At 48.8% G+C, this 26,295-nt stretch overlaps 1 protein-coding gene across 7 annotated transcripts in view; it reads left to right on the plus strand.

The window, feature by feature from the left end:
* Window positions 1-26,295, plus strand: part of RASAL2 (RAS protein activator like 2) — a 1,332,618-nt gene that overhangs the window by 896,639 nt on the left and 409,684 nt on the right. For all 7 annotated transcript variants that reach the window (XM_069641161.1, XM_069641162.1, XM_069641160.1 and 4 more), the window contains one exon: window positions 22,058-22,170. In XM_069641161.1, the coding sequence (XP_069497262.1) occupies window positions 22,058-22,170 (113 nt within the window). The remainder of the gene's footprint in view (window positions 1-22,057; window positions 22,171-26,295) is intronic.

Genomic DNA, 26,295 nt, shown 5'->3' on the forward strand with positions numbered 1-26,295 from the left:
GGTTTGCTCCTGATGTACAAGCCTGGCTTCTCAACATGCCCTTTGATGGTGAACATCTTTTTGGCAGCAAGGCTGACGAAAGCCCTGAGAGGTTGCAGACCTCCAAAGCTGCAGCAAAGTCGTTGAGCGCTGCAGTTCGCCAACCTCTGCCTTTTCGTCCTAGGGGACAGCAATGGAGGGGAGGTTCCTATCGATACTACTCGACCTTTGGTAGATCGAGGGGAGCTGCTAGTCAAAGGGGCCAACGTAGGAGTACCAGAGGTGGAAAACAAGGTACTCAAGGTGCCAAGGCCGCTCGGGCAGTTGCCTCCTTGCCCTCAGGCACTGCCGCAGCTGCTTCAGCTCAGTCATGAGATCATGTCCCATAGTTCGCCGGTTGGGGGAAGGCTGGCGCAGCATCTTGTAGAATGGCATGCCATTACTTCAGAGGTGTGGGTTCTGGAGATCATAGCCCACGGCTACTGTCTTCCTTTCCGGCAGAGGCCTCACGACAATCCACCGGGGAAGCTCTCTTTGAAGTGTCCTGATCCGCTCCTTGCGCAGGAAATCAAATCCCTGCTGGAGATAGGCGCCATAGAACTGGTGCCTGTAGCGGAGAGGAACAAGGGATGGTATTCCCCATATTTTTTAATCCCGAAAAAGGACTGGGGATTGAGACCCATAATGGACTTGCGTGGTTTGAACAAGCTCCTCAGGAAGGACGAGTTCAAGATGGTTACTCTCAACTCCTCCAGGCCCTTCAACTTCAGGACTGATTGGTGTCTTTCGACCTCAAGGACGCTTTGTTTCTTGTGCTGATTCATCCCAAGCACAAGAAGTACCTGAGGTTCGTGGTTGGCGACTCGCACTTACAGTTTCGGGTCCTGCCGTTCGGATTGACCTCCTCCCCCAGGATCTTCACCAAGCTCATGGTGGTGGTGGCAGCGTATCTCAGGAAAGGGCGGGGGGGATTGACGTCTACCCCTACCTGGACGATTGCTTGATCAGGGCGCACTCTCCCAAGCTAGTCCTGGATCATCTGTCAGTCACCTGCCACTCCCTTCACAAGCTGGGCTTCTCCCTGAACTTAAAGAAGTCCCATTTGACACCTACCCAGCGACTCCAGTACATCGGAGCAGTGCTCGACACATCCCTGGGGTAGTGTTCGCCTCCCCAGGTGAGGGCTCATCACATTCTGCAGATGGTGCACAGGTTTCAACATGGCCAGAGTCTCCCGGCGTTCGAGTTCTTGAGGTTGCTAGGCCTCATGGCATCCTGCATTCTCCTGGTGCCAGGGGCCAGGCTGCGGATGAGATCTCTGCAGTGGGCTCTCAAGATGCAGTGGCCACAGTCCTCCGCCAGGATGTTGGATCCTGTTCAGGTGCCGCCCTTGGTCGCCCAGGATCTTCTGTGATGGGCCGTCGAAGGCAATCTGTTGAACGGGACTCCATTTTGGCTACCCTGGCCGGAGGTGACGATCGTGACGGATGCATCCCTCAAGGGATGGGGAGCTCATGCCAACGAGTTGACAGTCAGCGGTCGTTGGTCTCCGTCGGGGTCCAGACTCCATATCAGTCTGTTGGAGCTGAGGGCCAACAGGCTAGCTTGAAGGCTTTTCTGCCGTTTGTGCAGGGGAAGAATGTCCTGATTCTGACAGACAATACAGTGGCCATGCACTACCCCAACAAAAGGGGGGGGGGCAGAGTCGCTCCCTCTGTGCAGAGAGGCGATTCAGCTCTGGTTCTGGGCCATCCAGCAGGAAATTTCGATCTCAGCAGTTCATCTGGCCGGAGACGAAAACGAGGCGGCGGACGCTATGAGCAGGCAGAGCACGGACCCTCACGAGTGGGAGCTGGCTCAGGAAGTTCTCTTGGAGATCTTCGCCCTTTGGGGGACCCCGCAAGTGGATCTCTTTGCCACCAGTGTCAACCAGAAGTGTGAAAGATTCTGCTTGCAGGAATTTCCTATAAGAGGAGCCTTAGGGGACGCACTCGTAGTGGAGTGGTCCTTCCCACTGCTGTACGCGTTTCCTCCAGTCCTCGTCATCCCGCAAGTGTTGCATAGTTTACGGAGGTTCGGTTCCCGAATCATCCTCATTGCTCCGGCATGGGCCAGGAGAGCGTGGTACCCGGACCTTCTCGACATGTCCATCTGCCCTCCGCGCCGTCTTCCCTAGCGAGACGATCTGCTCTCACGGGAGGGGGGTCAGGTTCTCCATCCAGAGGTCAAGTCTCTCAACCTTCATGCTTGGTTTCTGAAAGGTTGAGATACAAGGATTGGGACCTCCCTGAAGACGTGATGGAGGTGTTGCTCTCAGCCAGAAGGCCAGCAACAAAGTCCCTGTGCCGTTGGAGAAAGTTCTGCGACTGGTGCAGGGTTAAGACTGTGGATCCTTTTTCATGTGACATTCCTGTGGTTCTGTCTCTTTTTGCTTTTGTTAGCCCACAAGAGCCTGCAAGTGGGTACCATTAAGGGTTACCTGGCGGCGCTGTCCATATTTAAGCGCTTCTCTGAGGAGTGTTCTTATTTTAAGATTACTTTGATTTCTCAGTTTCTTAAAGGGCTCACTAATGTGTTTCCACCATCACTTTTCCAGGTGCCTGGTTGGGATTTGAACTTTGTGTTGAAGTTCCTGATGGGTGCTCCGTTTGAGCCCTTACATTCTTGTCCTTTGAGACTGTTGACGTTTAAAACTGTATTTTTAGTTGCGGTTACTTCCGCTCGCAGAGTGAGTGAGTTGCAAGCACTATCGTCTAAGCCACCTTTCACAGTGTTCCATAAGGACAGGGTTATCCTTAGGGGTCGTCCTTCTTTTCTTCCGAAAGCTGTGTCGGAATTTCATTAAAGCCAGAAGGTCATTCTTTCGGCGTTCTATCCTCCTCCGCATCCTGGTAAGGAAGAGGAGAGGCTTCATAGGTTGGATCATAGGAGAGCTTTAAGTTTCTATATCTCACGCATGTCCCGGGTCAGAGTGGACAATAAGCTCTGTAAGATACGCTGGAAGGCGTTTGGGACTAGCTGTTACTAAGCAGACTTTGTCTAGATGGATTATTTTGACAATTTCTGAATGTTACCGTTTGGCGGGTAAGGACCCTCCGGTAGGCTTACGGGCCCATTCTACAAGGGGTGTGGCTGCCTCTACTGCTCTGCAGAGGGGTGTTCCCGTTCGTAACATTTGTGAAGCAGCCACATGGGCCTTTGTCCATACTTTTGTAAAACACTACTCCCTGGATTCTATCCATGGGCAAGATTTGGCCTTTGGCAAGGCGGTCCTCTATTCTGCAAATTAATTGGGCATTCTAAAATTCTAAATTCTTTTCCCACCTCCATACGTTGGTACTGCTTTGGGAGTCGGTCATAGATGTGGAATACGTCGGAGGACACAATCCCTTCGAAGAACAAGTTACTTTCTTACCTGGTAACGTTCTTTCGATGGGATGTTCCTCTAATACCACATCGCACCCTCCCGACCTGCCCCTCTACAGAATTTCTTATGCTATTGCAGCTTACGTTTCCGAAAGGGTTTTTGTAGTCATACTGGCAGAAGATTGGTGCCACACGTTCTGGGGAAAAAACTACAACTGAGGCTACGGGCGCTGTGCGTCCTACTTATATCATCCGGTGACGTCGGCTCGACGGAAGCCCTCGAGGGAGCGTATCGACGCAGGACGCAGACAATTTTCCAAAGCAGCACAGCTGTGGTGATTACCTGTCATAGATGTGGAATCCGTCGGAGGAACATCCCATCGAAAGAACGTTACCAGGTAAGAAAGTAACTTGTTCTTCTCCAGCATAGGGTCTGGCATGGATTCACATGCTCATGAATATTCATGAATATTCCCCGTCGTCAGGCTGGGAATCCTTGGTAAAAGAAAACATCAGTTTCAGTTTCGTTTCTGAACTGTCTTTCTCCTAATAACCAATCACTGGTCTCTGGGTCATACTGTCCCCAGCCAATGACTGCCCTCTACCTAAGCCCCTCCCCAGGCAGCCATCTTCCGATTTTTACCGCACGTTCAAGTGTTGGGAGTCCTCGTGCTTAGCTCTCGAGCTTTTACTGCGTATTGCGTTTTTTCAAAGAGTTTACTCTTATTTTTTCAGTCAAATCGAGCCTCAAGCTACACCGATTCTTCTGCCGATTTAATGGGGACCCGTTTCAGGAAATCTCTACGCCCCTCAAAGGTGTATTTTCATCGAATTTCACTTCTTGGAGGATTCCGGAAGATCTTTGAGGCCTACCACGCGTGGACATGGCCGGACACAAAGACTCGACGACTGTTGGATCCAAGCTGTTTAGGATCTGCCCAGGATGTGGACTACAGAACGTCTTCAAGGAGGATGAACATTCCTGGTGCCTCTACTGCCTGCACTCCGACAAGTCGCATATGGAGGAGGACTGTGCGTTCTGCAAGGACCTGTCCGCCCGTACCTTGAAGGACCGTCGCAAACGGCTCGCTGACTGGCTTAAGGCGAAAAGCCCAGCGGCAGGTGAGCCCAAGAAGAAGTCTGAGTGGTCTTCTAAGACCTTTCAGGGCGATCTGGCGACGGGGGCCCAACATAAGGCAAAGCACTGTGAGTCCGCGGGAACCGGGAGCACTGTTGGTATGGGCTCCTCGGCTGCCAGGCTGGGCGCAGCATCGCAGATGCCGTCAACCATGAGCCACACTCCGGCTCGACGAAGAGGAAGTTGGAAAACCCGGGTAAGCTTCGGGAGAAGCCCCTGTCGACCCCGATGGAGAAAGCCAAGGGTGACCCTCCCCCCACGGTGAAGGCCTCAGACTCGCCAAAGGTCATGAAGGCCCAGATACACCTGGCTAAGGCTTCAATTGAGGAAGTGGCAGCGTCCCTGGTGAAACCCGCAGATGCGGCCTGAGTGGAGACGACCTCAAAGCCAAGAGTTTCCCTGCCCTCCCGGAATCGTCTATCCTGCCCATCGAAAAGACCCCCGTGAAACCCCAGGCCGATGAGAAGGGGGGTGCGCAATAGTCCTACTGGACTCGGATATCTCCTCCGAGGATGAGCTGGCGGGCCTCAAGTCTGTCTTGGACAAGAGATTCGTCGATGTCGGGTCCTACGGGAAGGACCCCAACGAGGTGGACATGGAGAGCGACGGGGAACAGACGAGGAATAGCAGATTGACGAGGAACCGGAGGACACCACGCTGCTGCTGTCGCAACCACTGCAACCACCGACTGACAGGTCAGAGGACATCTTGCTAGCCCTGCACACCCTGTGTTCAGAGATCAGAACAAGGATGCCTTTGCCTCCGGCAGACGATCCAGCGGCGCCTGGAACGTCGGGGAGCCCTCCACTCAAGCGGAGGCGGGTCCATCCACCCGGCCCTTTCATCCTTTACCTAAATCCCCTCCTCCGAGGGACAAGACGGAGACGGCGACGGACGATGGCGGAGACAAAGGAACAGACCTCCCGTCGCCCCCACCCTGGGCTTCTCCTTCCGACGAAATTGGCTCGTTTCACGCCATGATCGCTAGGGCCTCAGAGCTTTTTCAGCTATGCCCAATGAGCAGAAGGGATTCCTTTATCAGCGACGAGAGGCCAAGAGGAAGACCGTGCTCTCGGTCCCGCTATTGGACGACATCTGGGATGAGGAGCTGGCCTTCCTGAAAAACCCATCCTCTGCCCTGGCGAAGAGAGACCAGTACGAGAAGAAGTACCGGGTCCCAGACTCTGCACCAATGTGCCTAAGAGCTCAGCCGTCTCTGGACTCTGTGGTCTCCGCGGCTGCCAAGAAGAAATCCCCTGGGACGATGGCGTCAACCTCCACTTCTCTGTCGGCCGGCGAGGGGAAGAAGCTGGATACCATGGGACGTCGGGTCATTTCGTCGGCAGCGATGACCATTAAGGCGGCCAACACACTCCCTTTCGTGGCCCACTACAATAGGGACCTGTGGTTTAAAATCGCCCCCCTCCTGGACTTCCTCCCAGACGGCAAGAGGGCAGAGGCCCTTGAAATCTTACAAGAAAGCAAGGTGGCTTGGTACCACGCCATTACGGTGGCCACGGACATCACCAACAACGGCTTCCGCCAGATGGGCAACAGCGTTTGCCTTCGCTGGTGTCGCTGGCTCAGGGCCACGACTTCCGTCAAGATGTTCAGACAAGGGTACTGGACATGCCCTTCGACGGAACAGCTTGTTCAGCAAGGCAGTAGACGAGTCACTACAGGCCATCAAGGCAGGCACCGAGACGGCCCGTGCCTTGGGAATGCTCCAACGACGGCCGTCCTTTCGACCCTCCGGAGACAAGTCGGGTGCCTCCAAAGGATTCGGCGGCAGCACTTCCTCATACCGTCAGCTGGCCCGTTCTTCGTTGCAGGAAGCCTACATAGGCCGCAACAAAGCTGGCAGACATCGTCGTCGCCAAGGGCAAGGGACCCAAGGCGGTAAGGCCTCGGCAAAGCAGGACTGAACCGGCCGTGACGTCTGGCCCCCACCCGAGCACTCCGGTGGGAGGCCAGCTGGGGAACTTTGTCGGCACGTGGAAATCCATCTCCACCGACGGTTAGGTGCTGGATGCCCTGGCCCATGGGCACACTCTGGAGCTCCAAAGGAAGTGTCCATGTTTTCCATGCCTGGCCAGGAAAGAAACCCACATTATTCAACTACTTCTGGAGGTACGAGCAATGCTAAAGAAGGGCGCGATAGAGCTCGCCTCGAAGAGGCTCTGGAGTATACTCGCGGTAATTCCTCGTTCGAAAGTAGACCGGCGGCTGGCGGCCCATCCTAGATCGCCGCCGCCTCAACAAATACATAAAATCCCAGAAATTCTGGATGGTCACCCTTCAGCACGTGCCGGGACAGCTGGAAGAAGGGGACTTCCTGTTGTCACTGGACCTGGAAGATGCCTGCATCGAATGTTTCTGCGCTTCGTGGTCCAAGGACGGCACTACCCTTTCAAGGCCCTCACCTTCGGTTTAAAGTCGGCCCCAAGGGTCTTCTCCAAGTGCCTGGCAACGGTGGCAGCGCGGCTGCGCCTGCAAGGGATCCACGTCTAGCCCTATCTCGACGATTGGCTCATCCAAGCGAAGTCAAGGGAACTCACCGTCGAACACACAGTGAGGACCGTCCGCCTGCTCATGGAACTGGGGTTCTCGTTAAACTGTGCAAAGTCCTGCTTGGAGCCATCGCAGGATGCCCAGTTCCTGGGAGCCAGACTCAACACGGTGGCGCGTCTAGCCGCACCGTCGGAGGACAGGATAAATGCCATCCTGGGCAAGGTACAATGGCTGTTGGCCATGAAGGTTGCCAGGGTGAGGAACATAAAAGTGCCTGCTCGGCATGATGTCGTCATGCATCTACCTCGTTCGGCTGTGCAGACTGCGAATGCGGCCGCTGCAGGAGTTCCTCGACGCCCGTTGGATGTTGGAGAAGGGAAGCTTCGAGGACAGGATCGCCCTCAACAAGACTTTCCGTCGGGTGATTCTATGGTGTGGGGTCCGCACGCATCTAGCAGCAGGCACAGACTTCCAGACCCCGGTGCATCAGGAGACGGTGACAACGGGTGTCACCCTGGAGGGATAGGGCGCATACACCGTAAATCTCCATGCAGAGGCCTTTGGCTCCCGGAGGAGAAGTCATTGCACATCAACGTACTGGAGCTCCGGCCCGTGTTTTGGGCCCTCAAGTCTTTCCTTCCGTCCCTCAAGAGCAAGGTGGTGCGGGTCTTCACCGACAACACCACAACAATGTTCTACATTCGGAAGCAGGAGGGCACAAAATCCCCTGCCCTCTCCAAGGAAGCGCAGGACCTAGGGCACTGGTCCGCCACTCAAAGGATGTTCCTGGCACCCTTTAATCTGGCAGAAGTGAAGAACACTGTCGCCGACTCACTCAGCAGGGAGCTGCGCTCTTGCCATGAGTGGGAACTTTGGCAGGATCAGGTGGATCGACTGTTCCAACGATGGGGAAATCCCCAGATCGATCTGTTTGCGATGGCGATGAACACCAAGTGCCAGAGGTTCGCCAGCAGGTTTCCCCAGCCGGGGAGCATGGGGTATGCGTTCTCATTCCCCTGGGACGGCCTGTTTCTCTATGCGTTCCCGCCGTTGCTTGTGGCCAAGGCAGAAATGGTACCGGGACCTTCTGGACTTGTCAGCGTCTCTCTAGTCAAGCTTCCGGCAGACGCAGATCTTCTCACCAGGGAAGGAGGCCCGATCCTGCACCACAACCTGTCGTCGCTGATCCTGCAGGCCTGGCTCCTGCAGAGTTTGGAGGATACAAGATCCCGGCGAACTGCAAGGAGGTGCTTGCCAAGGCCAGGGCTTCTACTACTCTAAAGTGCTACGGACACAAATAGAAGAGGTTCACCGTCTGGTTCCGTGCACAGAAGATAAACCCTCTACGGATTACGGCCCCTCAAGTGCTGCCGTACTTGCTGTCGCTGGCCAAGGCGGGACTGGTGCACACCTCTATCAAGATCCATCTGGCGGCTATCTCCCGCTACACCAGAACTCCGGGGCGATCGCCGCTGTGGTCGCATCGCCTGGTGAATGAGTTCATGAAAGGACTTTTCCGCTCGCTCGTTCCCGCCGGTGGAGGCTCCGGCCCCGGCTTGGAAGGTCAATGTGGTGCTGACTAGGCTCATGAGTCCCCCGTTCTAGCCTCTGCAATCAGCACCTCTGAAATTCCTGTCATGGAAGACAGCGTTCCTGGTGGCCATCACCTCCGCACGACGAGTGGAAGAGATTCAGGCCCTCTCCTGTAAGCCCCTATACTTGACTTTCCACGCAACAAGGGTCGTGCTGAGGACGCACCCCTCCTTCATGCCCAAGGTGCCGTCGGACTTCCATCTCAACGAGCCCTTGGTTTTCTTTCTGGCGCTGGCTGAGAGAACTTTGCACTCCCTGGATGTGGCTAGAGCGCTGAAGTTCTACGTGGACCGCACTAAGAGTTTTCGGAAGACGTCACAACTGTTTGTGAACTTTGGCCCTGTGAACCAGGGGAAGGCCCTCTCCAAGGCCTCCATTTCCAGGTGGCTCTCCGGCTGCAATCTCAGCAAAACAAGGGTACTGGTATGCTTGGGGTTAGCCAGTGTGAAATATAAATGAATTAGAAATGTTCACCCGGTCTAGACCCACTTAACCTAAATGGTTATCAATTTTGCATGCAAATATGTGTACTGAAACACTCCTTGACAATGAACAGATATTCAGAAAGATTGATGTTAAACCTTTATATCAAAAAAGGTACATATAGTAAAATCCAACTTGGAAGAACATATACCATCAAAAACATAAATGTAAATCTTCCATTTGTAAGTTGAGTATTGAAACTTTCAAACAAACAAAAAAAGGGTGAAAATTAGTACATCAAAAAGAATACACAAATGAAAAAGACATAAAAACAATTTTCAATATTGACGGAAAAACCAGTTATTTATCACTGGGATGCTTAGATTAAATCAGAAAGCAAAAACACAGAGTGATGAGTACAACTGTACCTCTATTAAAAATAATAAGAAATAGAGCAAATAAGCAGTATTCTATAGTGATTAGAATCAATTCCCAAAGCTGAGGATGTTGTGTCGGGATAGGGTCTGCCAACGCTACAGGGGGAATGGATAAGCAACATGAGATGTGGGTGCTTTACATAGGTGACATGATCCCATCAGTGGAAAAAGCCACATGAGCAAGATGGTCCTGGTGGTCCAAAAATGTTGCTGTGAAGGACCTTGTTCCCCTCTGATACAAGAAAGCGTTTCGGCGGAACAGAATTGTTAAATAGGTACTTTTCATGCGAAGAGAATGTACTCTGCCTTCATCAGGGCGATAATTAGCAGGACCCTGTGTGGGTGAAAAGGGGAGAGAAGAAAAAGAAAATGGAAAAAAAAGGAAAAAAAGGGGATGAGTCACCAGAATAGATAAAAACGTGAAATAAATCAAACATGGAGGTGGATCTATACAGAATTACTTGGCATGCAAAAATAGGGATTAAGTCAAGGAGACAGACTTTGATCCTAGTCGAGTCTGAGGTATATCTCATAGCCACATACAAACAAGCCCCTATGTGGAGAGGGAAGTCTCTGGAAAAGTTCAGATGAATCTCCCCCCAAACAGGGGGCAGAGAGAACAGATTGTGGCATTGGGTCCCCTTTGGAAGAGTAATGCAAGGGTCACTGGCTGCTACCCGCCGGTCAGAGGGCCAAGGTCCAAGTGGGTGAGGCAGGACAGGCTAGAGGAGTAATGATAAATTTACCTAGAATGGATGGAATGGATGGGAGCCGTAGGAGGCTGGGAGAGGGGGGGGCTTGTTGCTGAAACGGGGAAATGGAAAGGTCCATTTGAAATTCTTAATGGTCCATAGGTCATCAACACTGGACAGGGCAGTTGGAACCTGAAGGAGGGAAATAACCAGCAATAAATGGAAAGCGTTAGTTGGGACCAAAGGAACCCAAGGAAAGTGCTGGGCACGGTCTGGTCAGGAAAAGAAATTACCTGGGCAGTGTCTTCTCAGGAGGAAGTGAAGAGCGAAAAGAATGAGGACCGCCAATTGATCCGAGGCTGGAGACGTCTAGGTCCACGTCAGTTTGCACGTGGATGGGGCCTGTAGTCAGTAGGTATTGGTAACGGGAATTGTCCCCGAGCACGATGCTGCGTGGGAGGCTGGCATGAGGAAAAAGGAGGAGCAAAGTTAATTGCTATGCGCACCTACAGACATCTGGTGTGAGGTGCAAATCAGGAGAACTGATTCTGTTGAGAAGTGTCCTCACCATGTATTGGTGGGAAAAATGGCAAGATGAAAACAGGGGGGGGAGAGGTGGGGGTTTTTCAGAAGGACTTGCCTGAATTGATGAATGGCGACGCTCGTAGGACGTGGCCATGAGGTGTGGAGGAAAACCGCGAGGTGTCTTGCTCTTCTGGCGGCTGCCGTATGGAATGCGGGCTATGGCAATGGTGTACCGAAAGGGACTGGTTGTCTTGACAACCGTAGGAAGCGTGCCTCTAAGGCGTAGTGGAAGCTCCCGGCAACTCGCGCTGCACCCAATCGGGAACTGCCTTCGAGATGCTTGGCAGGTGGGTGTGCGCTGGTGTTAGCCAGTGGCGGTGCATGGTTGTGTGCCGTGCGAGCGCGGGTTGGTGGAGCGACGGAGCCAAAAGTTTGTCTCACGTGGGGCCCAATAAAGACCCGCCAAAGAGGGTGATTGGCAGGTGGGTATGCGTGGGTCTCCGGCTGCATCACGCATTGTCACCGGTTGGCAAACCGACAGTTGCCTGGCTGTTTGAGAGCCCATTCGACCAGTGGGGTTGCTGCAACTACGGCGTTCCTGTCTGGTGTGCCCCTGCTGGACATCTGCAGGGCTGCTACATGGAGGTGAACACACACCTTCATGAGATTCTACTGCATCGACCGGGATTCCAGGGAGGAGTCCAGAGTCAGCCAAGCAGTGCTGCGCAACCTGTTCGCTTGAAGGTGAGCCTGGTGAGGAGGTAAGCGATGCTTAATGTTGAGTTGATGAAATGCTTAATGTTGAGCCTTGCCACCTCCGTGGTTGTGCTTGTGTGTACTGCTATGTATTCTTTTATTCATGAGCATGTGAATCCATGCCAGACCCATGCTGGAGAACAACAGTTACAGGTAAGTAACTTGCTCCTTACTCCCCTCCTCGTCTCAGTGCTGAGCTGATGATCACCATATAATTCAGTATCATTCTTATTCGTCTCACTATTTTCACGTGACTTGGTTTCCGCAACTCTGCATAGATAGATGGGGGTATGGGGAACCATAGGGCACTGAGTGGGGTGAAAGGAAGGAGGGGAGTGAAATAAAGGAGGGGAATACCTTTGCCAAGGTGATCGTCACTGTTGCCATGGAGGGCATCCCTCCCCAAGAGATCCACCTGCTGAGTACCACCCCCAGGCGAACTATCAGGTAGCGGCCTCACATCCCTAGCGTAATCGAAAGGGGCTTCCCCCGTGGAAGCAGTGACAATACCCTGGGAAGATTGTAACAGTTCCTGTGGCTCAACGCCATTAATCCAGACATGACAACATGGAATCCCCAGACCAAACTGAACCACTCGTGTCTGCATCTCCAACTGAAGACCAGTGCACATACATTGCCTTTGTATAGATGCCAGAGATTGATTTAGAAAAAAGACACTGCACAAGCAGGATGGGCAGAACTTGATGGAAGGAAGAAAATCCGGATGGGCCCAAACTGAATGCACATTGCATTCCTTCACTAGAATCAGCCAATAAAACAAATGTGCCTTATTTTAGAGTCACCAGCCATAGTTACAGAATTTAAGCCTAGGATTAAGAAAACACAGTCAATCACCAACAGACCCATTGTTTTAAAGTCCCATTGTTATTAAAGGCCAGTTGCAGCCAGACGGACTGCTCTCGCTTCGACCAGAAGGTGTGGCACACCAGTTATCACTGCCTATACCCCCAGTGAGGGTAAATACTCTGTAGACAGAAAAACTTCAACTTCTGCAGTTTATGGTGTGAGGATTGCCAATTCAACAGAACTAATGGCCAGAAATGACCGAGCATGATATCTAGCTCCTCCTGAAGGAAATACCTGTACGAGTCTCTGCATAGGTGCATGCTATTATACAGGAGGGCCAGCATGCAGCAAATGCCACTATTGAATAGTCTTAATGCTACATAGACAGTAGGCCTGCTAACGCTAGCATCCTCAAGTACCACTTGTGGATCAGAGTACATGAGTTCAAGCTTGAAAGACAAGCTACGTTAACGGTGAAACAATTCATAGAAAACACCTATTTGGAAAGTGTGTAGGTCAGAAGTCTTCCAGGATTGGCTTCCAATGTTTTGATTTATGGGGATAAATCACATAAGGGATGAGACTTTGTCAGTCTTGGGTCTAATTGTTGGTAATGCTACTTTACATCATTCCCCTCCCTCGGGATGATTATCACCTGTTCACTTCCTCCAACGAGCTTGGAGGTGTTTAAGGTTTTACTCTGTGCATGTTGTTTATTTATTTGTAATGCGCGCGATACCCGAGGGTATCAGGGCGCAGGGTACATGAATATTTTCAGATTAAGGTTACACAGATACATGGTTGCACAATTATAATACAGTCAAATGTTCGACTACAACAGCAAGATATATACATGCAGTAAGCATAGTCGGAAAGACATTACATGACATAGAGAGGTTCAACATGATATAGGCATAGTGGTGTCTATTTACATAGCAAAGGAGTGCGGATAATAGGACAGTGTCTGAAGTGCATTTAGTGGTCCTTTTCTTTGAACCAGTTGATGATGTTATGTCTGAAGTTCAAGTACGTATAGGGCGTTACAATAGTCCAATTTGGACAGAGCTCTGGCCAAGATAGTGCAGCTATTTTTTAGATAGAAATGGTTTGCCGGCTCTAATCAGCTTGCATGTCTAAGCAGAGGCCATGGAGTTAACCTGTTTGGAAAAGGTAAGGGCAGCATCCAGGTAAAAGCCTAACGTTTTTACCTCTTTGGCGACTTTGATAGTGTTGCCATCAATATTAAAGGAGGTGTATTTGTGACCAAGTCTATTAAGCTTAGGCGTAGTTCCCAGTATGATGAGTTCAGTTTTGTCATCATTCAGGCATAGACCATGGACCGCCATCCATGCCTGGATGATGAGGTACATTTTATTTACCAAGGCCAAATCCTTATCATAATCCCCAGTAAGTGGTATGAGAATCTGGGTATCATCTGCATAGTTAGTGTAGGTGATACCAAGATGATCCAGATCATCAAAAAGGGGCTTGATATTATACATTGTGGGTGAGACACATGAGCCCTGAGGCACTCCACAGGTAATGGGAATTGGGTCTGCAGCTACTGATGGCGAGAAGACTCTCATAGTCCTGTTGCTTAGAAAGGATTAGATCCAGACTATGGCCTTCTGTGAGAAGGACCTTATGGTCCACCAAGTCGAACACTGCCGAGAGATAAAGAAGGAGTAGTAAGGCTGATATCCCTTTGTCTCTCAGCTTTCCAATTTGGGCCTTGAGGTCAATCAGCGCTGTCTCGGTACCATGTTGGGGCCTGAATCCTGATTGCTGTGCTCCTAGTAGTTGATTATGTTCCAGGTAATCTTGTATTTGGAGATAAGCCACCCTATCTAAACATTTTAGTAGGAATGGCACTGTTATAGGCCTATATTTGGTGGGTATAGTAGGATCTAATGACTGTTTTTTGAGGAGTGGGAGTACCCAGGACTCCTTTAGATTACTTTTCACTGGTATTCTTGTCCTTTTCTGTGTTCTTTGCTAGGAGGAGCGATCTCGATGCACTTGGCATCAATGCGCCCATGTCCCTTCATCAAGTTGATTTGGGCATGTTGTACAGGTATGCGTAGGCTTACATACGCGGAAATAAGGGCACAAATACCACAGTGACATAGGTGCAGGGTGGAAAAGGGGGGCACTGCCTCCTTACTTTTATAGCAATGGGGGCAGTAACCCCACTTTGCGCCCGTAGAGATGTTTAAATTTTTCACCTACTGTGCTTCCCAAATGAGAATGCACTCATTGTCAATACCGCAGTAGATAAAACACGATTGGCTTTCAAACCATGAACACGAACTGCACTGTTGCTAATTCAGTGACTTTGAGTAGCATCACGGATCAACCTGCAATATTTAATTCTTTTAAGTTGGTGACAGTCCCCAAAGCAGAAAGCTGCAATGTAGCACAGCAGGTTGATGATGGCTATTGCTGGGAAATTACATGTTGAGATTCCATTACGTTTTTTTGAATGCCATCTGTAAAACTGTGCACTAAAATGCCCCGTTTACATTTGGGAAGGGCCGGGGGTGGAGGGGTCGGTGGGGCAAGGGGAGTTTGGGCGGGGAATTTTGCCCCCAAAGTGAAAATCAGAAGTAGTCACCCATGTTACCAAATATAAAGATCAACCTGCTATTGCAAAAACCCTGCATGTGTCGCTCAAACTGTCCGTAAGCCCCAAAGAAGACAACGGCAAGCAGTGTGATGAGGCTCAGGAGTCATTACACTGGCTTTTCACATATTCAGGGTAAAAAATTATACCTACCACCACGTAAAGTGACGGAGCCTTGCTGTTGGCATCTAAAAATCAAGAGATACGCTGTTAATTATGAACTGATAATTTTCAAACCGTAAGCCACTAATATTTCTGTGTATACATATGAATAAAGTAGGGTGTGTATGTACGTGCTTCTTATCCGATAGGCTTGAATTTTCTCTTCACATTTGTAGCAAACACCAGCACAGTCATCTTGGGTTTCAAAAAGAATAGGAAAGAATCCTCCACCTGAAATGTGAAAGTAGAGTAAGCCATTTGAGCCGAGTCTCACATGCTGCAGCGCCACCCAGTAGCCATCACTGGAAGGTCACCTCCATTTCAGAGCTACTTCAGCAAAGCACTGTGGGGTAAGCAAATTGGCCAGAATGCAAGCCTTTAGCACTAGACAATTCTTTGTCCTAGTGGGCAGGGCTATTTTATGTATAGCGTATTTAACCAAAGACAGACAGTTCTGAATACTGCAGAGCACTGCATAGCAGTTTCACCCATGCAGTTCCACCCTTATTAGGGATCATCAGTGCAGTGCAGTGTAGTATGACAGCCTTGCGGTTGGATTTTTGGACTATGTGTAGAAAACATCAGCAAAGTTATGGTGGGCTTAAAAAAAGGCTTGCCTGATAACCTGAAAGTAGAATAATCAATTTGAGCCAAATTACACATGCCACAGTGCCACCCAGAAGCAATCGTTGGAAGTTCACCTCTAGTTCAGAGCCACATAAACAAAGCAGCGTGTATGCAAGTTAGCCCGAATTCAAGCCTTCAGCTCCGGAAAATGGTCTTTGTCTTACAGGTCTGTGCTATTTTGTGCATAGTTTCTTGAGCCCAAGATACGGCTCTCAAGGTTGTATACAACTGCTGATGACTACTGGGCAGCACTGTGGCATGCGTGATTTGACTCAAATAACTGAATTCCACTTAATAAACTGAGATGTTTCACCACAATTATCTGTGCTCACCCTACTGCTACTAAACTAGGCAACTGCAACTCAGGGAAGTGGTTGGAAAGTGCTGGTATATATGCAATTACCTAAGAGGGGCCCAGTCTCTACAGCATCCCAGGAATCCCCATAGGTTTGCTAGCAAGGCCATTGAACACTCAGGCAGTGGCCTCAGAACTGTTCTCAGCATGGTACCTGCATATGAAGGGCACTCTAACATGAGTATCTAAAGGGCCAGGGCTCATGGGCTTTTTGCAAACTTGCGCTTACATTATTGGCCTGTAGCCTCAGAGTCCCTGCCTACTCTTCACTTTCAGTGCTGTGTGGTGGCCTTACTGTGGCCATATACCACACACAGCCAAATGTGTGTCAGAATTGTGAAATGCCCCTTAAAAATGAGGGACATATTTTTTTCTCAAATATTTTTTGGGAGAGGTGTAGTTTTTCTTTAATCTTAGATTCAACCTACAAGATCCCCTTTGAACTCACCACCCGTCTCCTTCTCCTCATCACATTTCTTTCACCATTTTCCTTGTTCTCCCAAACCTTACTTTCCTCCCCCGACCAACTAATTACTTATATGGTCGATGTGGAAAAGGATTTTCTCGAAAAATGTGTAACTTTTATGGCTGCAAGTCCCATACAGGAATGATGAGCTGAACAGTGTCTTCACTCAGACAATATATTATCAGAATATGAACTATTCAATGTTTAAGGCGTCAGCCTGATTCCATGCCAGTGTGTCCCGCATTAAGATTTGTGCTCTGTATTTTTCAGACTGATGACATATAGTCTGGGTGCTGAGGGACTCCAGTCTTGGTGTGGCCTACCTTGGAATTTGACCAGTGCATGGCTTCAACGGATGTTGTGTAGTCCCTGTAGACCCATCTGCACAAGGGGGTGGATGGTGGGACAAAGGTTTTGTTTATTAATTGTTGTTTTCTCTTTCTCGAAAGATACCACTTTCATCTCCTTCTTACTGTAGGGGTCCCAGTCCTTGGGCCTGGTTACTGTGTTAATCATGGTCTTCAACAGTCTTGCCTAAAGGCTAAAAACCTGCACCCTAGCCTTATTTTTCAATAATATGTACTGCTCCACCAGACTCGGTCTTACTCATGGATATTGCAGACCTCTTAATTAATCCAGGTCCTCCTCACCTCAAAGTGATACCTCCACCTACGCACATCAGGGCACTACACTTAAAAGTTGCATTAGTGAACCCAACCACCCTTGGAGGCATGCATGTATGGCTCTTGAAAGGTCATGCTCACCCTCTTTCCTACTGCTGCCTTCTATGTGGGCTCCCCCCATTCACCTTTACACAGCCAACTCTTCGCTCTCTCACTTCTTGCAGTTGTCTTGACTGGCCCAGAATGCTTCCCTGGTTATTGGCAATGGAAGCCTACAAACGTTAACTGGTAGTCAAGCCTCCACGCTTCAAGGGCACGCCTGAACATACCGACACCCAACACACAAACATGTTCTGACGGATTCTAGCACCACCTTCGGAGTACTAGAAACTTAACTCTTTGGAAGATGTTTCTTATCACAAGATGTTTTATTTGACCACTTTCTGATCAGCATGCCATCTCATCCTATGACAATGACCACACATGCAGCGATACTACGACAGTCACATTCCCTCTCCCTAAACCCTTTCATATTTTTCCAATTGGAATTCAGTCTGTTTTCCTATTCTGTCTCCCTCTTTCCCCTCCCTCGCTGCGTGCCCCCCCTCGCTGCTTTTCGCTTCCTCCACAGACCAATGTCTGATTACGCAGGGGGGGGGGGTACAATACGCCAACCAAGCTCTGTCGTGACAAGACCATTATGGTGATGATGGGCACAGTATAAAAGCTTTGTAAAATAACATTTACCACCAGCCTAGAATGTGATCCTGGGCAGATCTGATTTCCGCGTTTCATACTTTGCTGTATTTGGTAACATTGTTTACCTTCTCACATTCTGGTTGCATTGTTTAGCCCCATTTTTCATGCAGGCAATTTGAATGTTGGGGGTCATAGACTGAGGAGGACTGACTAAATGTTGCAGGCCACTGGCAAGATTATTTTCTTGTCTGCCTATATGAAACAAAAAAGTCTGCTTTTTTTCTACGGTTTTGAATGTCCTTCCTTGCATCATGAATAACAATCTGCAAGTTTCTGTCAAACGATAGCGAAGCAGGTGAATTTATCACACAGGTCCTGGTTTGGTGTAGTTAAATCTTTAAAATACAGTTGTGGAATACTCTTGAAATGTTATAGGGTCACATCAGTTAGTATTCTGGAACTTGTAGACTTATATTTATGATAGAGAAAATTGGGCTACATTCAGTCTCCTTTTGCATAACATGTAATGCGTAAATCAGACGCTGATTGGTTTGGGTGAGGTCAATTACAGGAGAAACCTTTATTCCATAGCATTGCAGGAGTCAACCTTGAAAACGAACAGGGACTTTTATAACAGATTAGCCATTCATACTTTCATAGGTTTCAGTACAAAATGAAATATCATCAAAGAAAAACTCAAGCCAATTCGTGTGTTGTGTGTTCCATTCTGACCCAGCTACCCATGGTTGAATGCCCAGTTAGTAGATAAAGCTTGCAACTGAGCACGGAAAGTAAATCCGATGGCTTTGAAGCAAAAAGTCGGGTTTGCAAACAGCGAATTATTTCAGTTCATGAAAGTGAAGATATTACAAAATATTGCACTTGGTCTATGATCAGAACTGGAAAACAAAATGGTGAAGTGCCAACAACGCAGACTAAGCTCAAATCCCAGCTTCATCACGTAACCAAAGCATGAGATCCTAGGTAATTCATTTAAATGTGATCCTAGGTAATTCATTGTCAGTTCTCAGAATAATTTAGTTCTCAGGGTAGACTCTTGTTAAAAGCCTCACTCATGGTTTAACTTGCAATAGCCCTGAAATCAGCCCTGAAATTAGCAGCCCCGATATCTCTTCATTGGCTCTCAGTGGCAGCAAGGATCAAGTTGAAGACCCTTTGTGTCGTCCAAAAGGCTTTCTGGGGCCAGGGACTGCACTACCTCCAACTCTCTCTTCCTAAACATCTTCCTTCCCGAGCTCTCTGCTCATCCACTTCCAACTCTCTGAGGGTCAGTCTCTTCTCCAAGCAGAAAGTTGTGGGCAGATCTCTATCTTGGGCTGGGGCCTCCCTCTGTAACAGCCTCCCTGCCTCTCTCAAATTTGAGCGGAACCACGGTCCTGTTCCGGAAGAAACTCAAGATCTTCCTCTTCACTTCCGCTTTTTCTCTTCCTCTCCCCTGCTGATGTCCCGACTGCTCCACGAACTGGTCACCTGACTACTCTCTGAACTTGGGCCCATGCTCCTGTATGTCCATTTGCACTTAGCACTGCCTCCCGGCTCCCCCAGCACTTGTGGTCTGTATCTGAAACTCTACAGTCCCTTCTCTCTGCACTTACGAGCCACCCATTGGCTGCACTTTTTAAGTTACCTGCACTTCTCCCTCCCTCTCCCCTTCAGCACTTCTCCCCTTCCACTTCCCTGCACTTGCACAATCTGAATGACACAGGGCCTAGTAAGATCGTTGTTTTGTCTTCCCCTTGTATCCCCCCTCCTTGTCTTGTCACACCTAGAAACACTTGTGTATAGGCGCCTTATAAATGCCATATCGTATCATATCAATACTCATGGTTTAACTGGCAATAGTGTAGCTTCATATACAATAAGTGACCATTTATGTGTTATGCACTGTAGGGAATTTTGTTTATTGGTTCACTCATGGCAACACTACCATGGCCATCTTACAATCTGTTTGCATATGTGCACCTTCCTGGTAACTTACATAGTTACACACACATGCCTCTGTAACAGCGCCCCCACCTACCTTCCTAACCTCCAGAACCCAAGCCAACAGACCTATCCGTTTAACATACTCGCACCTGCTCACCATCCCGAGATTTAAACGACAAAAAGCCGGAGGCTGCAGCTTCCCGTTGATCGCGGCTAAACTTTGGATTGCCATGCTGCTGACACTAAGAGCGACCCTGCGGTCTGGCCATTCCGTAAAAGCCTCAAAACCTGGCTCTTCACCGTACACTCCTAAAAACCTATCTTACTTGCATCTACTCAACCGGTATCCACTGCATATCTGTAATTTATAATAGCAATGTTTCCCAATGTAATCACTGTAAGTAACCGATCACCCATGCAAGTTTTGAGCAATGTATTCCATCACTAGTGCAAACATAATGTTATCTCTGCAAGCAACTGAATACCTATGCAAGTTATATGCAAAGTTTTAAGCCATCACTATTGCAAGCTACTACTATAACCATCTTCTTAAGTAAAAGCACCTAGATGTCTGAAATCTTGGTGCGCTATACAAATGGACAAATAAATAAACATCTAGACTGTATCCTCCATCTATGATATGGTATGTGTACATTCGTTGTTCCTTTCAATGTGTCTCCTGTTTCCATGTTGGAGCACTTGTACATAATGTGAGGTTGCTAATCTATGTCCTGAATTCATGATGGATCTGGGTGCACTTTCGTTGTAGCTTCTAATCCCAGTCGTGTGTGTGCTTGAGTAGATATATGTAATCTTCACATGACCCCAATCACTGTCCTGTATCCATGCTAGGAGACATGTATCTTCCTCGTGGTTTCTAAACTCATAGATTAACTAAATGTCCTTCATACTTTACGAGCAAAGGATTGTTCCATTTAGAGATAATCAGAAGGATGTGCATGATGGAGCTCATGGAGACCATGCAAATGGCAGCGGTGCACAGTATAAAGCAACATAACTCTTGGGGACCAATTACGTTGGTGACGGTGTGCGGTACAAATATGTTTATCATTAACGCAACTTATCTTGTTAGTTTTGGCTATTAGGTGATGTTTTAGCACCACCTATAAACCTACACTTTTGCATTGTAGTAGTAGATATAGGAGGAAGATGTGAGGAGGGACAAGCAGTTTATGGGTGTTCGGCTTTTTACCCGCCCATTGACTGTCCATGGCCATGCTACTCTCTGTAGCCATTACCACCCACTTCCTCCTCGCCCAAAATGCTCAATCCTGGGATGTCGTTGACACAAGTGTGACACAATGGGCCTCATCAGTCCGGCAGTAACTGCCGGAAAAACCGGCAGGTTGCCGCTTGACTTCAAAACAGTTACCGGCACCTAGCTTCCCGGTAACACTGGGACATTACAAGTCCCGGCAGACCAGGAGCTAGGTGCTGGTTATATGTTCTTCCCCATTACCATAGAGTCTACTAGGACTCTGGGAATCGGAACGACGGAAACACCGGCACTGGTAATAACGGTGCCAATGCTTCCGTGAAAGTCTGTGTTCGGGTGCTGGTCTGCCCGGCAAGTCAGACCTGCTGGGCGGGAGGGCACCTGCCCACCAAACTTGAACTTTGCCGGTCTGGAAACAACAGTGCCAGTAAGCTTACCGGCACTGTTGTTTCCTGACCGGCAAAGTTGTAATGAGGGCAAATGTTTAAAAACATTTGAAAAATGCTTGCGCAAATTGGATTTAATTGATTGCCAGTGTTTCAAAACCAGCAAATCTATTGTATCTACACTGTATCCTTCGCAACCTAAAAGGAGCCACGTGTGTGGCTCGAGAGAGTCGTAAGATTGAGGGTAAAACAAATATCAAACGAGATGGTTGTTATTGGAAAGAACAAATCAACATCTGGTATTCAATTCAGTAAGGTTTCCTCGAGTATGCGTGTTTTTAATATTGTGTCTTGTTTTGTTAAAGAATACGAACCAATGATGTGGGCTAATGCTCACATTGGACTCTGTTATATCCGTGCGTAGTGAAATCACAATTTCATGGTAAGAGTATGAATGTAAAGTACATGTTGGTGACGTTGAATATGGAGGTGGTGGTTCTTGCATTTGGGAGGCATCACGTACATAGCTGCTGGTTGAAGGGCCCTGGTGCGAGGTACAACATGGTGGCCCTGGGGCGTGGCCTTGGGGCATGCCCGGGCGCATTCACCAGTGTGAATCCCTTCAGCTGGTCCAGCAGCATCTTCAGGTGGTCACAAGGAAAGATGCACTCGACTCACTCTCCCCCTCTGCTCTGCCTCTTTCAGGGGTTCTTCAGCAAGCGCCTGAAAGGGTCCATCAAAAGGACGAAGAGCCAGTCCAAGCTGGACAGGAACACGAGTTTTCGGCTGCCTTCCCTCCGCCCCGCCGACAGTGACAGGTAAGAGCTCATGAAACACAGGCCTGGCTGCAGAAACGGACCCGCCTACCCTACAGTACAGCTTAGACGACTGCCCGAGAACCACATTCCCATGGGAGTTCCCAGGGCCCCGCCCTCTTACTAAAGCGTTTGACACCTGCCACTCTGTTACATGTGCAATCAATATAAAACGGGTCAGGTGGCAAATGTCGGAAGACAGAGAAAAGGCACCAGGTTACTTGTGCGTGCAGCGAGTCTGTTCTACAGAGTCCTAGACGCTCACCTTGCCAGGAACCTTTTCATGGAAATGGTAAGACGTTTTTTCTAAATGGCGTTTAATTTCCCTGGAACCCTGGCTGTATTACAGCGTTGTTACTTTTCGACTGGAGTCTCCTGATGATCCGTGTTTATTTTCCTACCAAGCTGTAGCAGCAAAAGCATTTTAATATAGCACAGGATAATGGAGGTTTAGCGGTCTCCTCAATACTTGGTCTTGCCTCTTGGGTCAAAAATAGTATTGCTAAGCTTTTGGAGTCTGTCACGGAAGCTTACTAGTCGAGCTAGTCCTCGTCATGCTTCTCTAGTGCTTCTTTAGACAGTCTACTAATGCCCCCAATAAGCCTACCCCCACTTTGTTGGTCCCACAGGATTTTGTGCTGCTAATGTTGATGCTTTTGTCTAGATTGCATATCAAAAGTGTACGTCCTGCCTTTGTTTTTGCGGCTGTGCCCTTGTGGAGTACTGCGTTTTGAAAAGGTCCCTTTTGGTGCATGTGGCGCACTTGCGCTTTGGAATGTTGTGGTTGCCTTCCTTCCAACAGCCTGTATGGATCCACAGTTTGAGGAATTTGAATCAATGTAAGGACATAGGTGGATGCCCAGAATATGATGCAATTTAGTTCTTGGAAGTTCTCGAAGCTGGAAAACGCTGTGAAGTATCCAGCATTGTAAGAGTGTCGGTGCTGAGCCATGAAAAAAGTTCTGCTACTTTATCCCCCAAACGCAGTGCACGTGATTTCATACGGTATCATTCGCACCCCCAATCAACATTTTTGGTAACATTAGTGGCAGATGGCATTTTAACACATACACCTCATAACAAACAGCTGCCGGGCCATTACAGATGCAGGCAACTCATCTATTACAACTCAATCCAGGCTCTGTGGGGCAAAATACATGCAAAACTCCTAATTTGCTTATGAATTGCACCAACAAAAGTTACTTTATTGAAAACGACATTGGAAGGAACATCATCAGTCTTTGATACTTGTAGGCACCATGGAGGTGACTTTAGAATAAGTTGCCAAAAGTAAGTCGAGTGGCAAATAACGTTGTGCTATAAAATACCTAAATTGCACTATTATATATGGAGCAAATCTATAGTCATTATTATTAAAAAAATAAATAGCATGACATATTAACATAAGCTCTGACTTGACTCATTTATGGAGCTGCAGATAAGATACTGTGCAATTAAATAATTTACCCAGGAAGACACGCTTTGGCTAAATGGTGAAACCGGGATGTGGGCAATTTAAGCAGCTGAACAGACCTTCTCAGGTTTAGTTGATCTAGATATTTATGAAGGTTTTGCTTCGCATTTCATGTGCTTAAATAATACTTTAAGTATAGCAATGCTTTGGAAGAAAACCACATTACATAATAAACTAGCCTTTCATAATAAACTAACTTTACATTATATAACTATAGAAATATATGTTGAGCAATAAGAGTATGCTTTAAGTTTTATTCTACCCATCCTGCATGCAAAGTCACAATAGCATCATGCAGATTAATGTAAGCCTAACAAATCCCTCTTGGGTTATAAAGCCATAGTCATTATTTCATAAAGCATGCAACATTATGCACCCTTCTCACTTCTGATCACCCCCAATCACCTTTCTTAAGGGACAAAAGTCCCTGCTAATAGTCCCCCCTCCCTCCCATCAATGTCTAATGGCTCCCATTGTAATGCTCTGTTGATACAGAGCAACGTGTCCGGTCCCTGGGATAGCCGTTCTGCTGCCCGGAGCTCAAACTTACACACAAAAGTGTGCACCATGGAAAAGCCGAAACGACAGGGTGGGTTCCATGCCCCACAGACTCCTTTTCACAGGCAGCCCAAAGCAAAAGCAGGAAGTTTACCATCCCGCTGAGGGGCCCTGTAGTTCACGGGACTGACCTGTCATTATGGGACATTGTCCTGCCAGCGGGACATCTTTCCCCTTGCACGATGGTAGCAGTGTCCTGCTGCCAAATGTCCCGGTCTGGCTATTAAAAGATCCACTCGGGTGGCAAGCTGACTACATACTCCTCCTCCCCTCCCCCCCCGCCCTTAATCCCAGCTCGGTTCACTGTCAGGAAAGAAGACTGTAAAAAGGTGTTTCCCAACAGTGAAAAGAAAATTGTGGGCCCCGTTATAAGTTTGCCAGTCTGTTCCAGAAACGAGTGCCGGTAAACTCACCGGTACCCTTGTTTTTGGACCGGCAAACTGTGAGTCTGCCTGCCGTGGCCGCTGTGCCCAACAGGTCTGACCCTGCTGGGCGCAACGGCCACGGTAGGCAGACTCTTCACAGGATCATTGGCACCGTTGCTCACGGTCCCGGTGCTCCTGTGTCCCCACTCCCATAAGAGTCCTACGGGACTCTATGGGAATGTGGCTTAACAAATATACTGGCGCCTGACTTCCCGGCTGCCGGACTCGTAATGAGCTGGTGGCAAAGGGAGGTAAGGCGCAGGTAAATTATTACGGGTCTGGCGGCAACCCTCCGGTAGCACTGGCAGGGTTACCGCCAAACCCATAATGAGGCCCAGTGGCTAGGAGTTCTTTTACATGGGAGGGGGGGGTGAGTGGAGGGTCAGACGGTCACAACCTATCCTTGTGCAGTGCAGCAAAGTCCAAAGTCTGTATAAACTAGACCTTCCATTCGGTCATTCCCCCATACTAGACCTCTATTCATCTCTCACACCCATGTACCACTTTCTCCATCAAACACACACTTTCAGCAATCCTCTTCCACACTTTTCTGCCCTGTCTAACCTACACTTTTTTTTTGGTCCTCCTTGTTCTCCCTTGACTTTACCCCCAACAAACCACACTGCCTTGATTTCCAGGTCCCTTTTTGTCCTCCCACCCTCCGCCCCCCTTCCACTGGTTCCCTCCCTCAGCTCGGTCCCCAGACAATCCACTGGCTTCCTTCTCCTCAGGGGCTGGGATACAGGTGTGCACACGCATATAACAGACTTAAAGCCTTTCCCCCTTTTCGTATGCAGGTTTGACAGCTTTTGGTAATGGGGGCCCGCTCAAAGGTTTAGTAAGTTTCAGAGTTTGTAGATCCGCCAGCATTGATAAAGGCGTACCAATTTCACAGACCATGTCAGGATTAAACTTAGCATCTGCATTGTTAGTTTGACATGCAGACTGCTCCACGGGCCTGCTGAGGTTACAATCACTTTTAGAGTCTGTGTCTTATAGAGTGTCTGCATTTCTGGTTTGATATGCGGATCACTCCGAGGTCTTGCAGTTCCTCGCCCGTTCTGTCTCAGTTGGGTTGCTTGCTCTTTGTTCCACTGCCAGGCGTTCTGGGAAATGAAGTTCTAAGGTGGGAAATTAAGTTCTAAGGTGAAACTAGAAAGACTGTCCAGCATTGTGCACAACGGGTATGGAACAAGAAAAGGTAGTACTTAGTTAATTTAGCCAGGCATGGGTAGAATGGACCGAGAATGGGGCCCTCCAAAGCCCCACACCCCGCCTCTGGTTCAGGGCTGGCTCTGGTGAACTTCCTGGTAGGCTTTCTGCCCCAGGTTGTGTGGTCCCCATCCCCCCAAGGTCAATTCTGTGACCGTGTCAAAGATAGTAAATGAAGCATGCAAACTTTGTGAGCTTGTTATGCACCCTGGATGTGATGCTCATTGCATCTGTCACAATTCTCACCCTGATAGTAAAATACCAGCAGCGTTTGAGCCATATCTATGCCTTTGGACCATTCCACTGTTCGGGCATTGGCTGACCTGGTGAGCAAATGAAAATTTTGTTAATTTATTATGTATCCTGCAGCATGTTCAAGCAGTGCACAGGATAAATTGCAGTCTCGGGCGGAGGGCTTCTTCAACATGGGGGAGGTTGGGCCTAGGGTGTGTGTCCGGG

The sequence above is a fragment of the Ambystoma mexicanum genome, chromosome 1q, assembly GCF_040938575.1.
Source record: "Ambystoma mexicanum isolate Mex_15411 chromosome 1q, UKY_AmexF1_1, whole genome shotgun sequence".
In the NCBI taxonomy this organism is placed as follows: Eukaryota; Metazoa; Chordata; class Amphibia; order Caudata; family Ambystomatidae; genus Ambystoma; species Ambystoma mexicanum.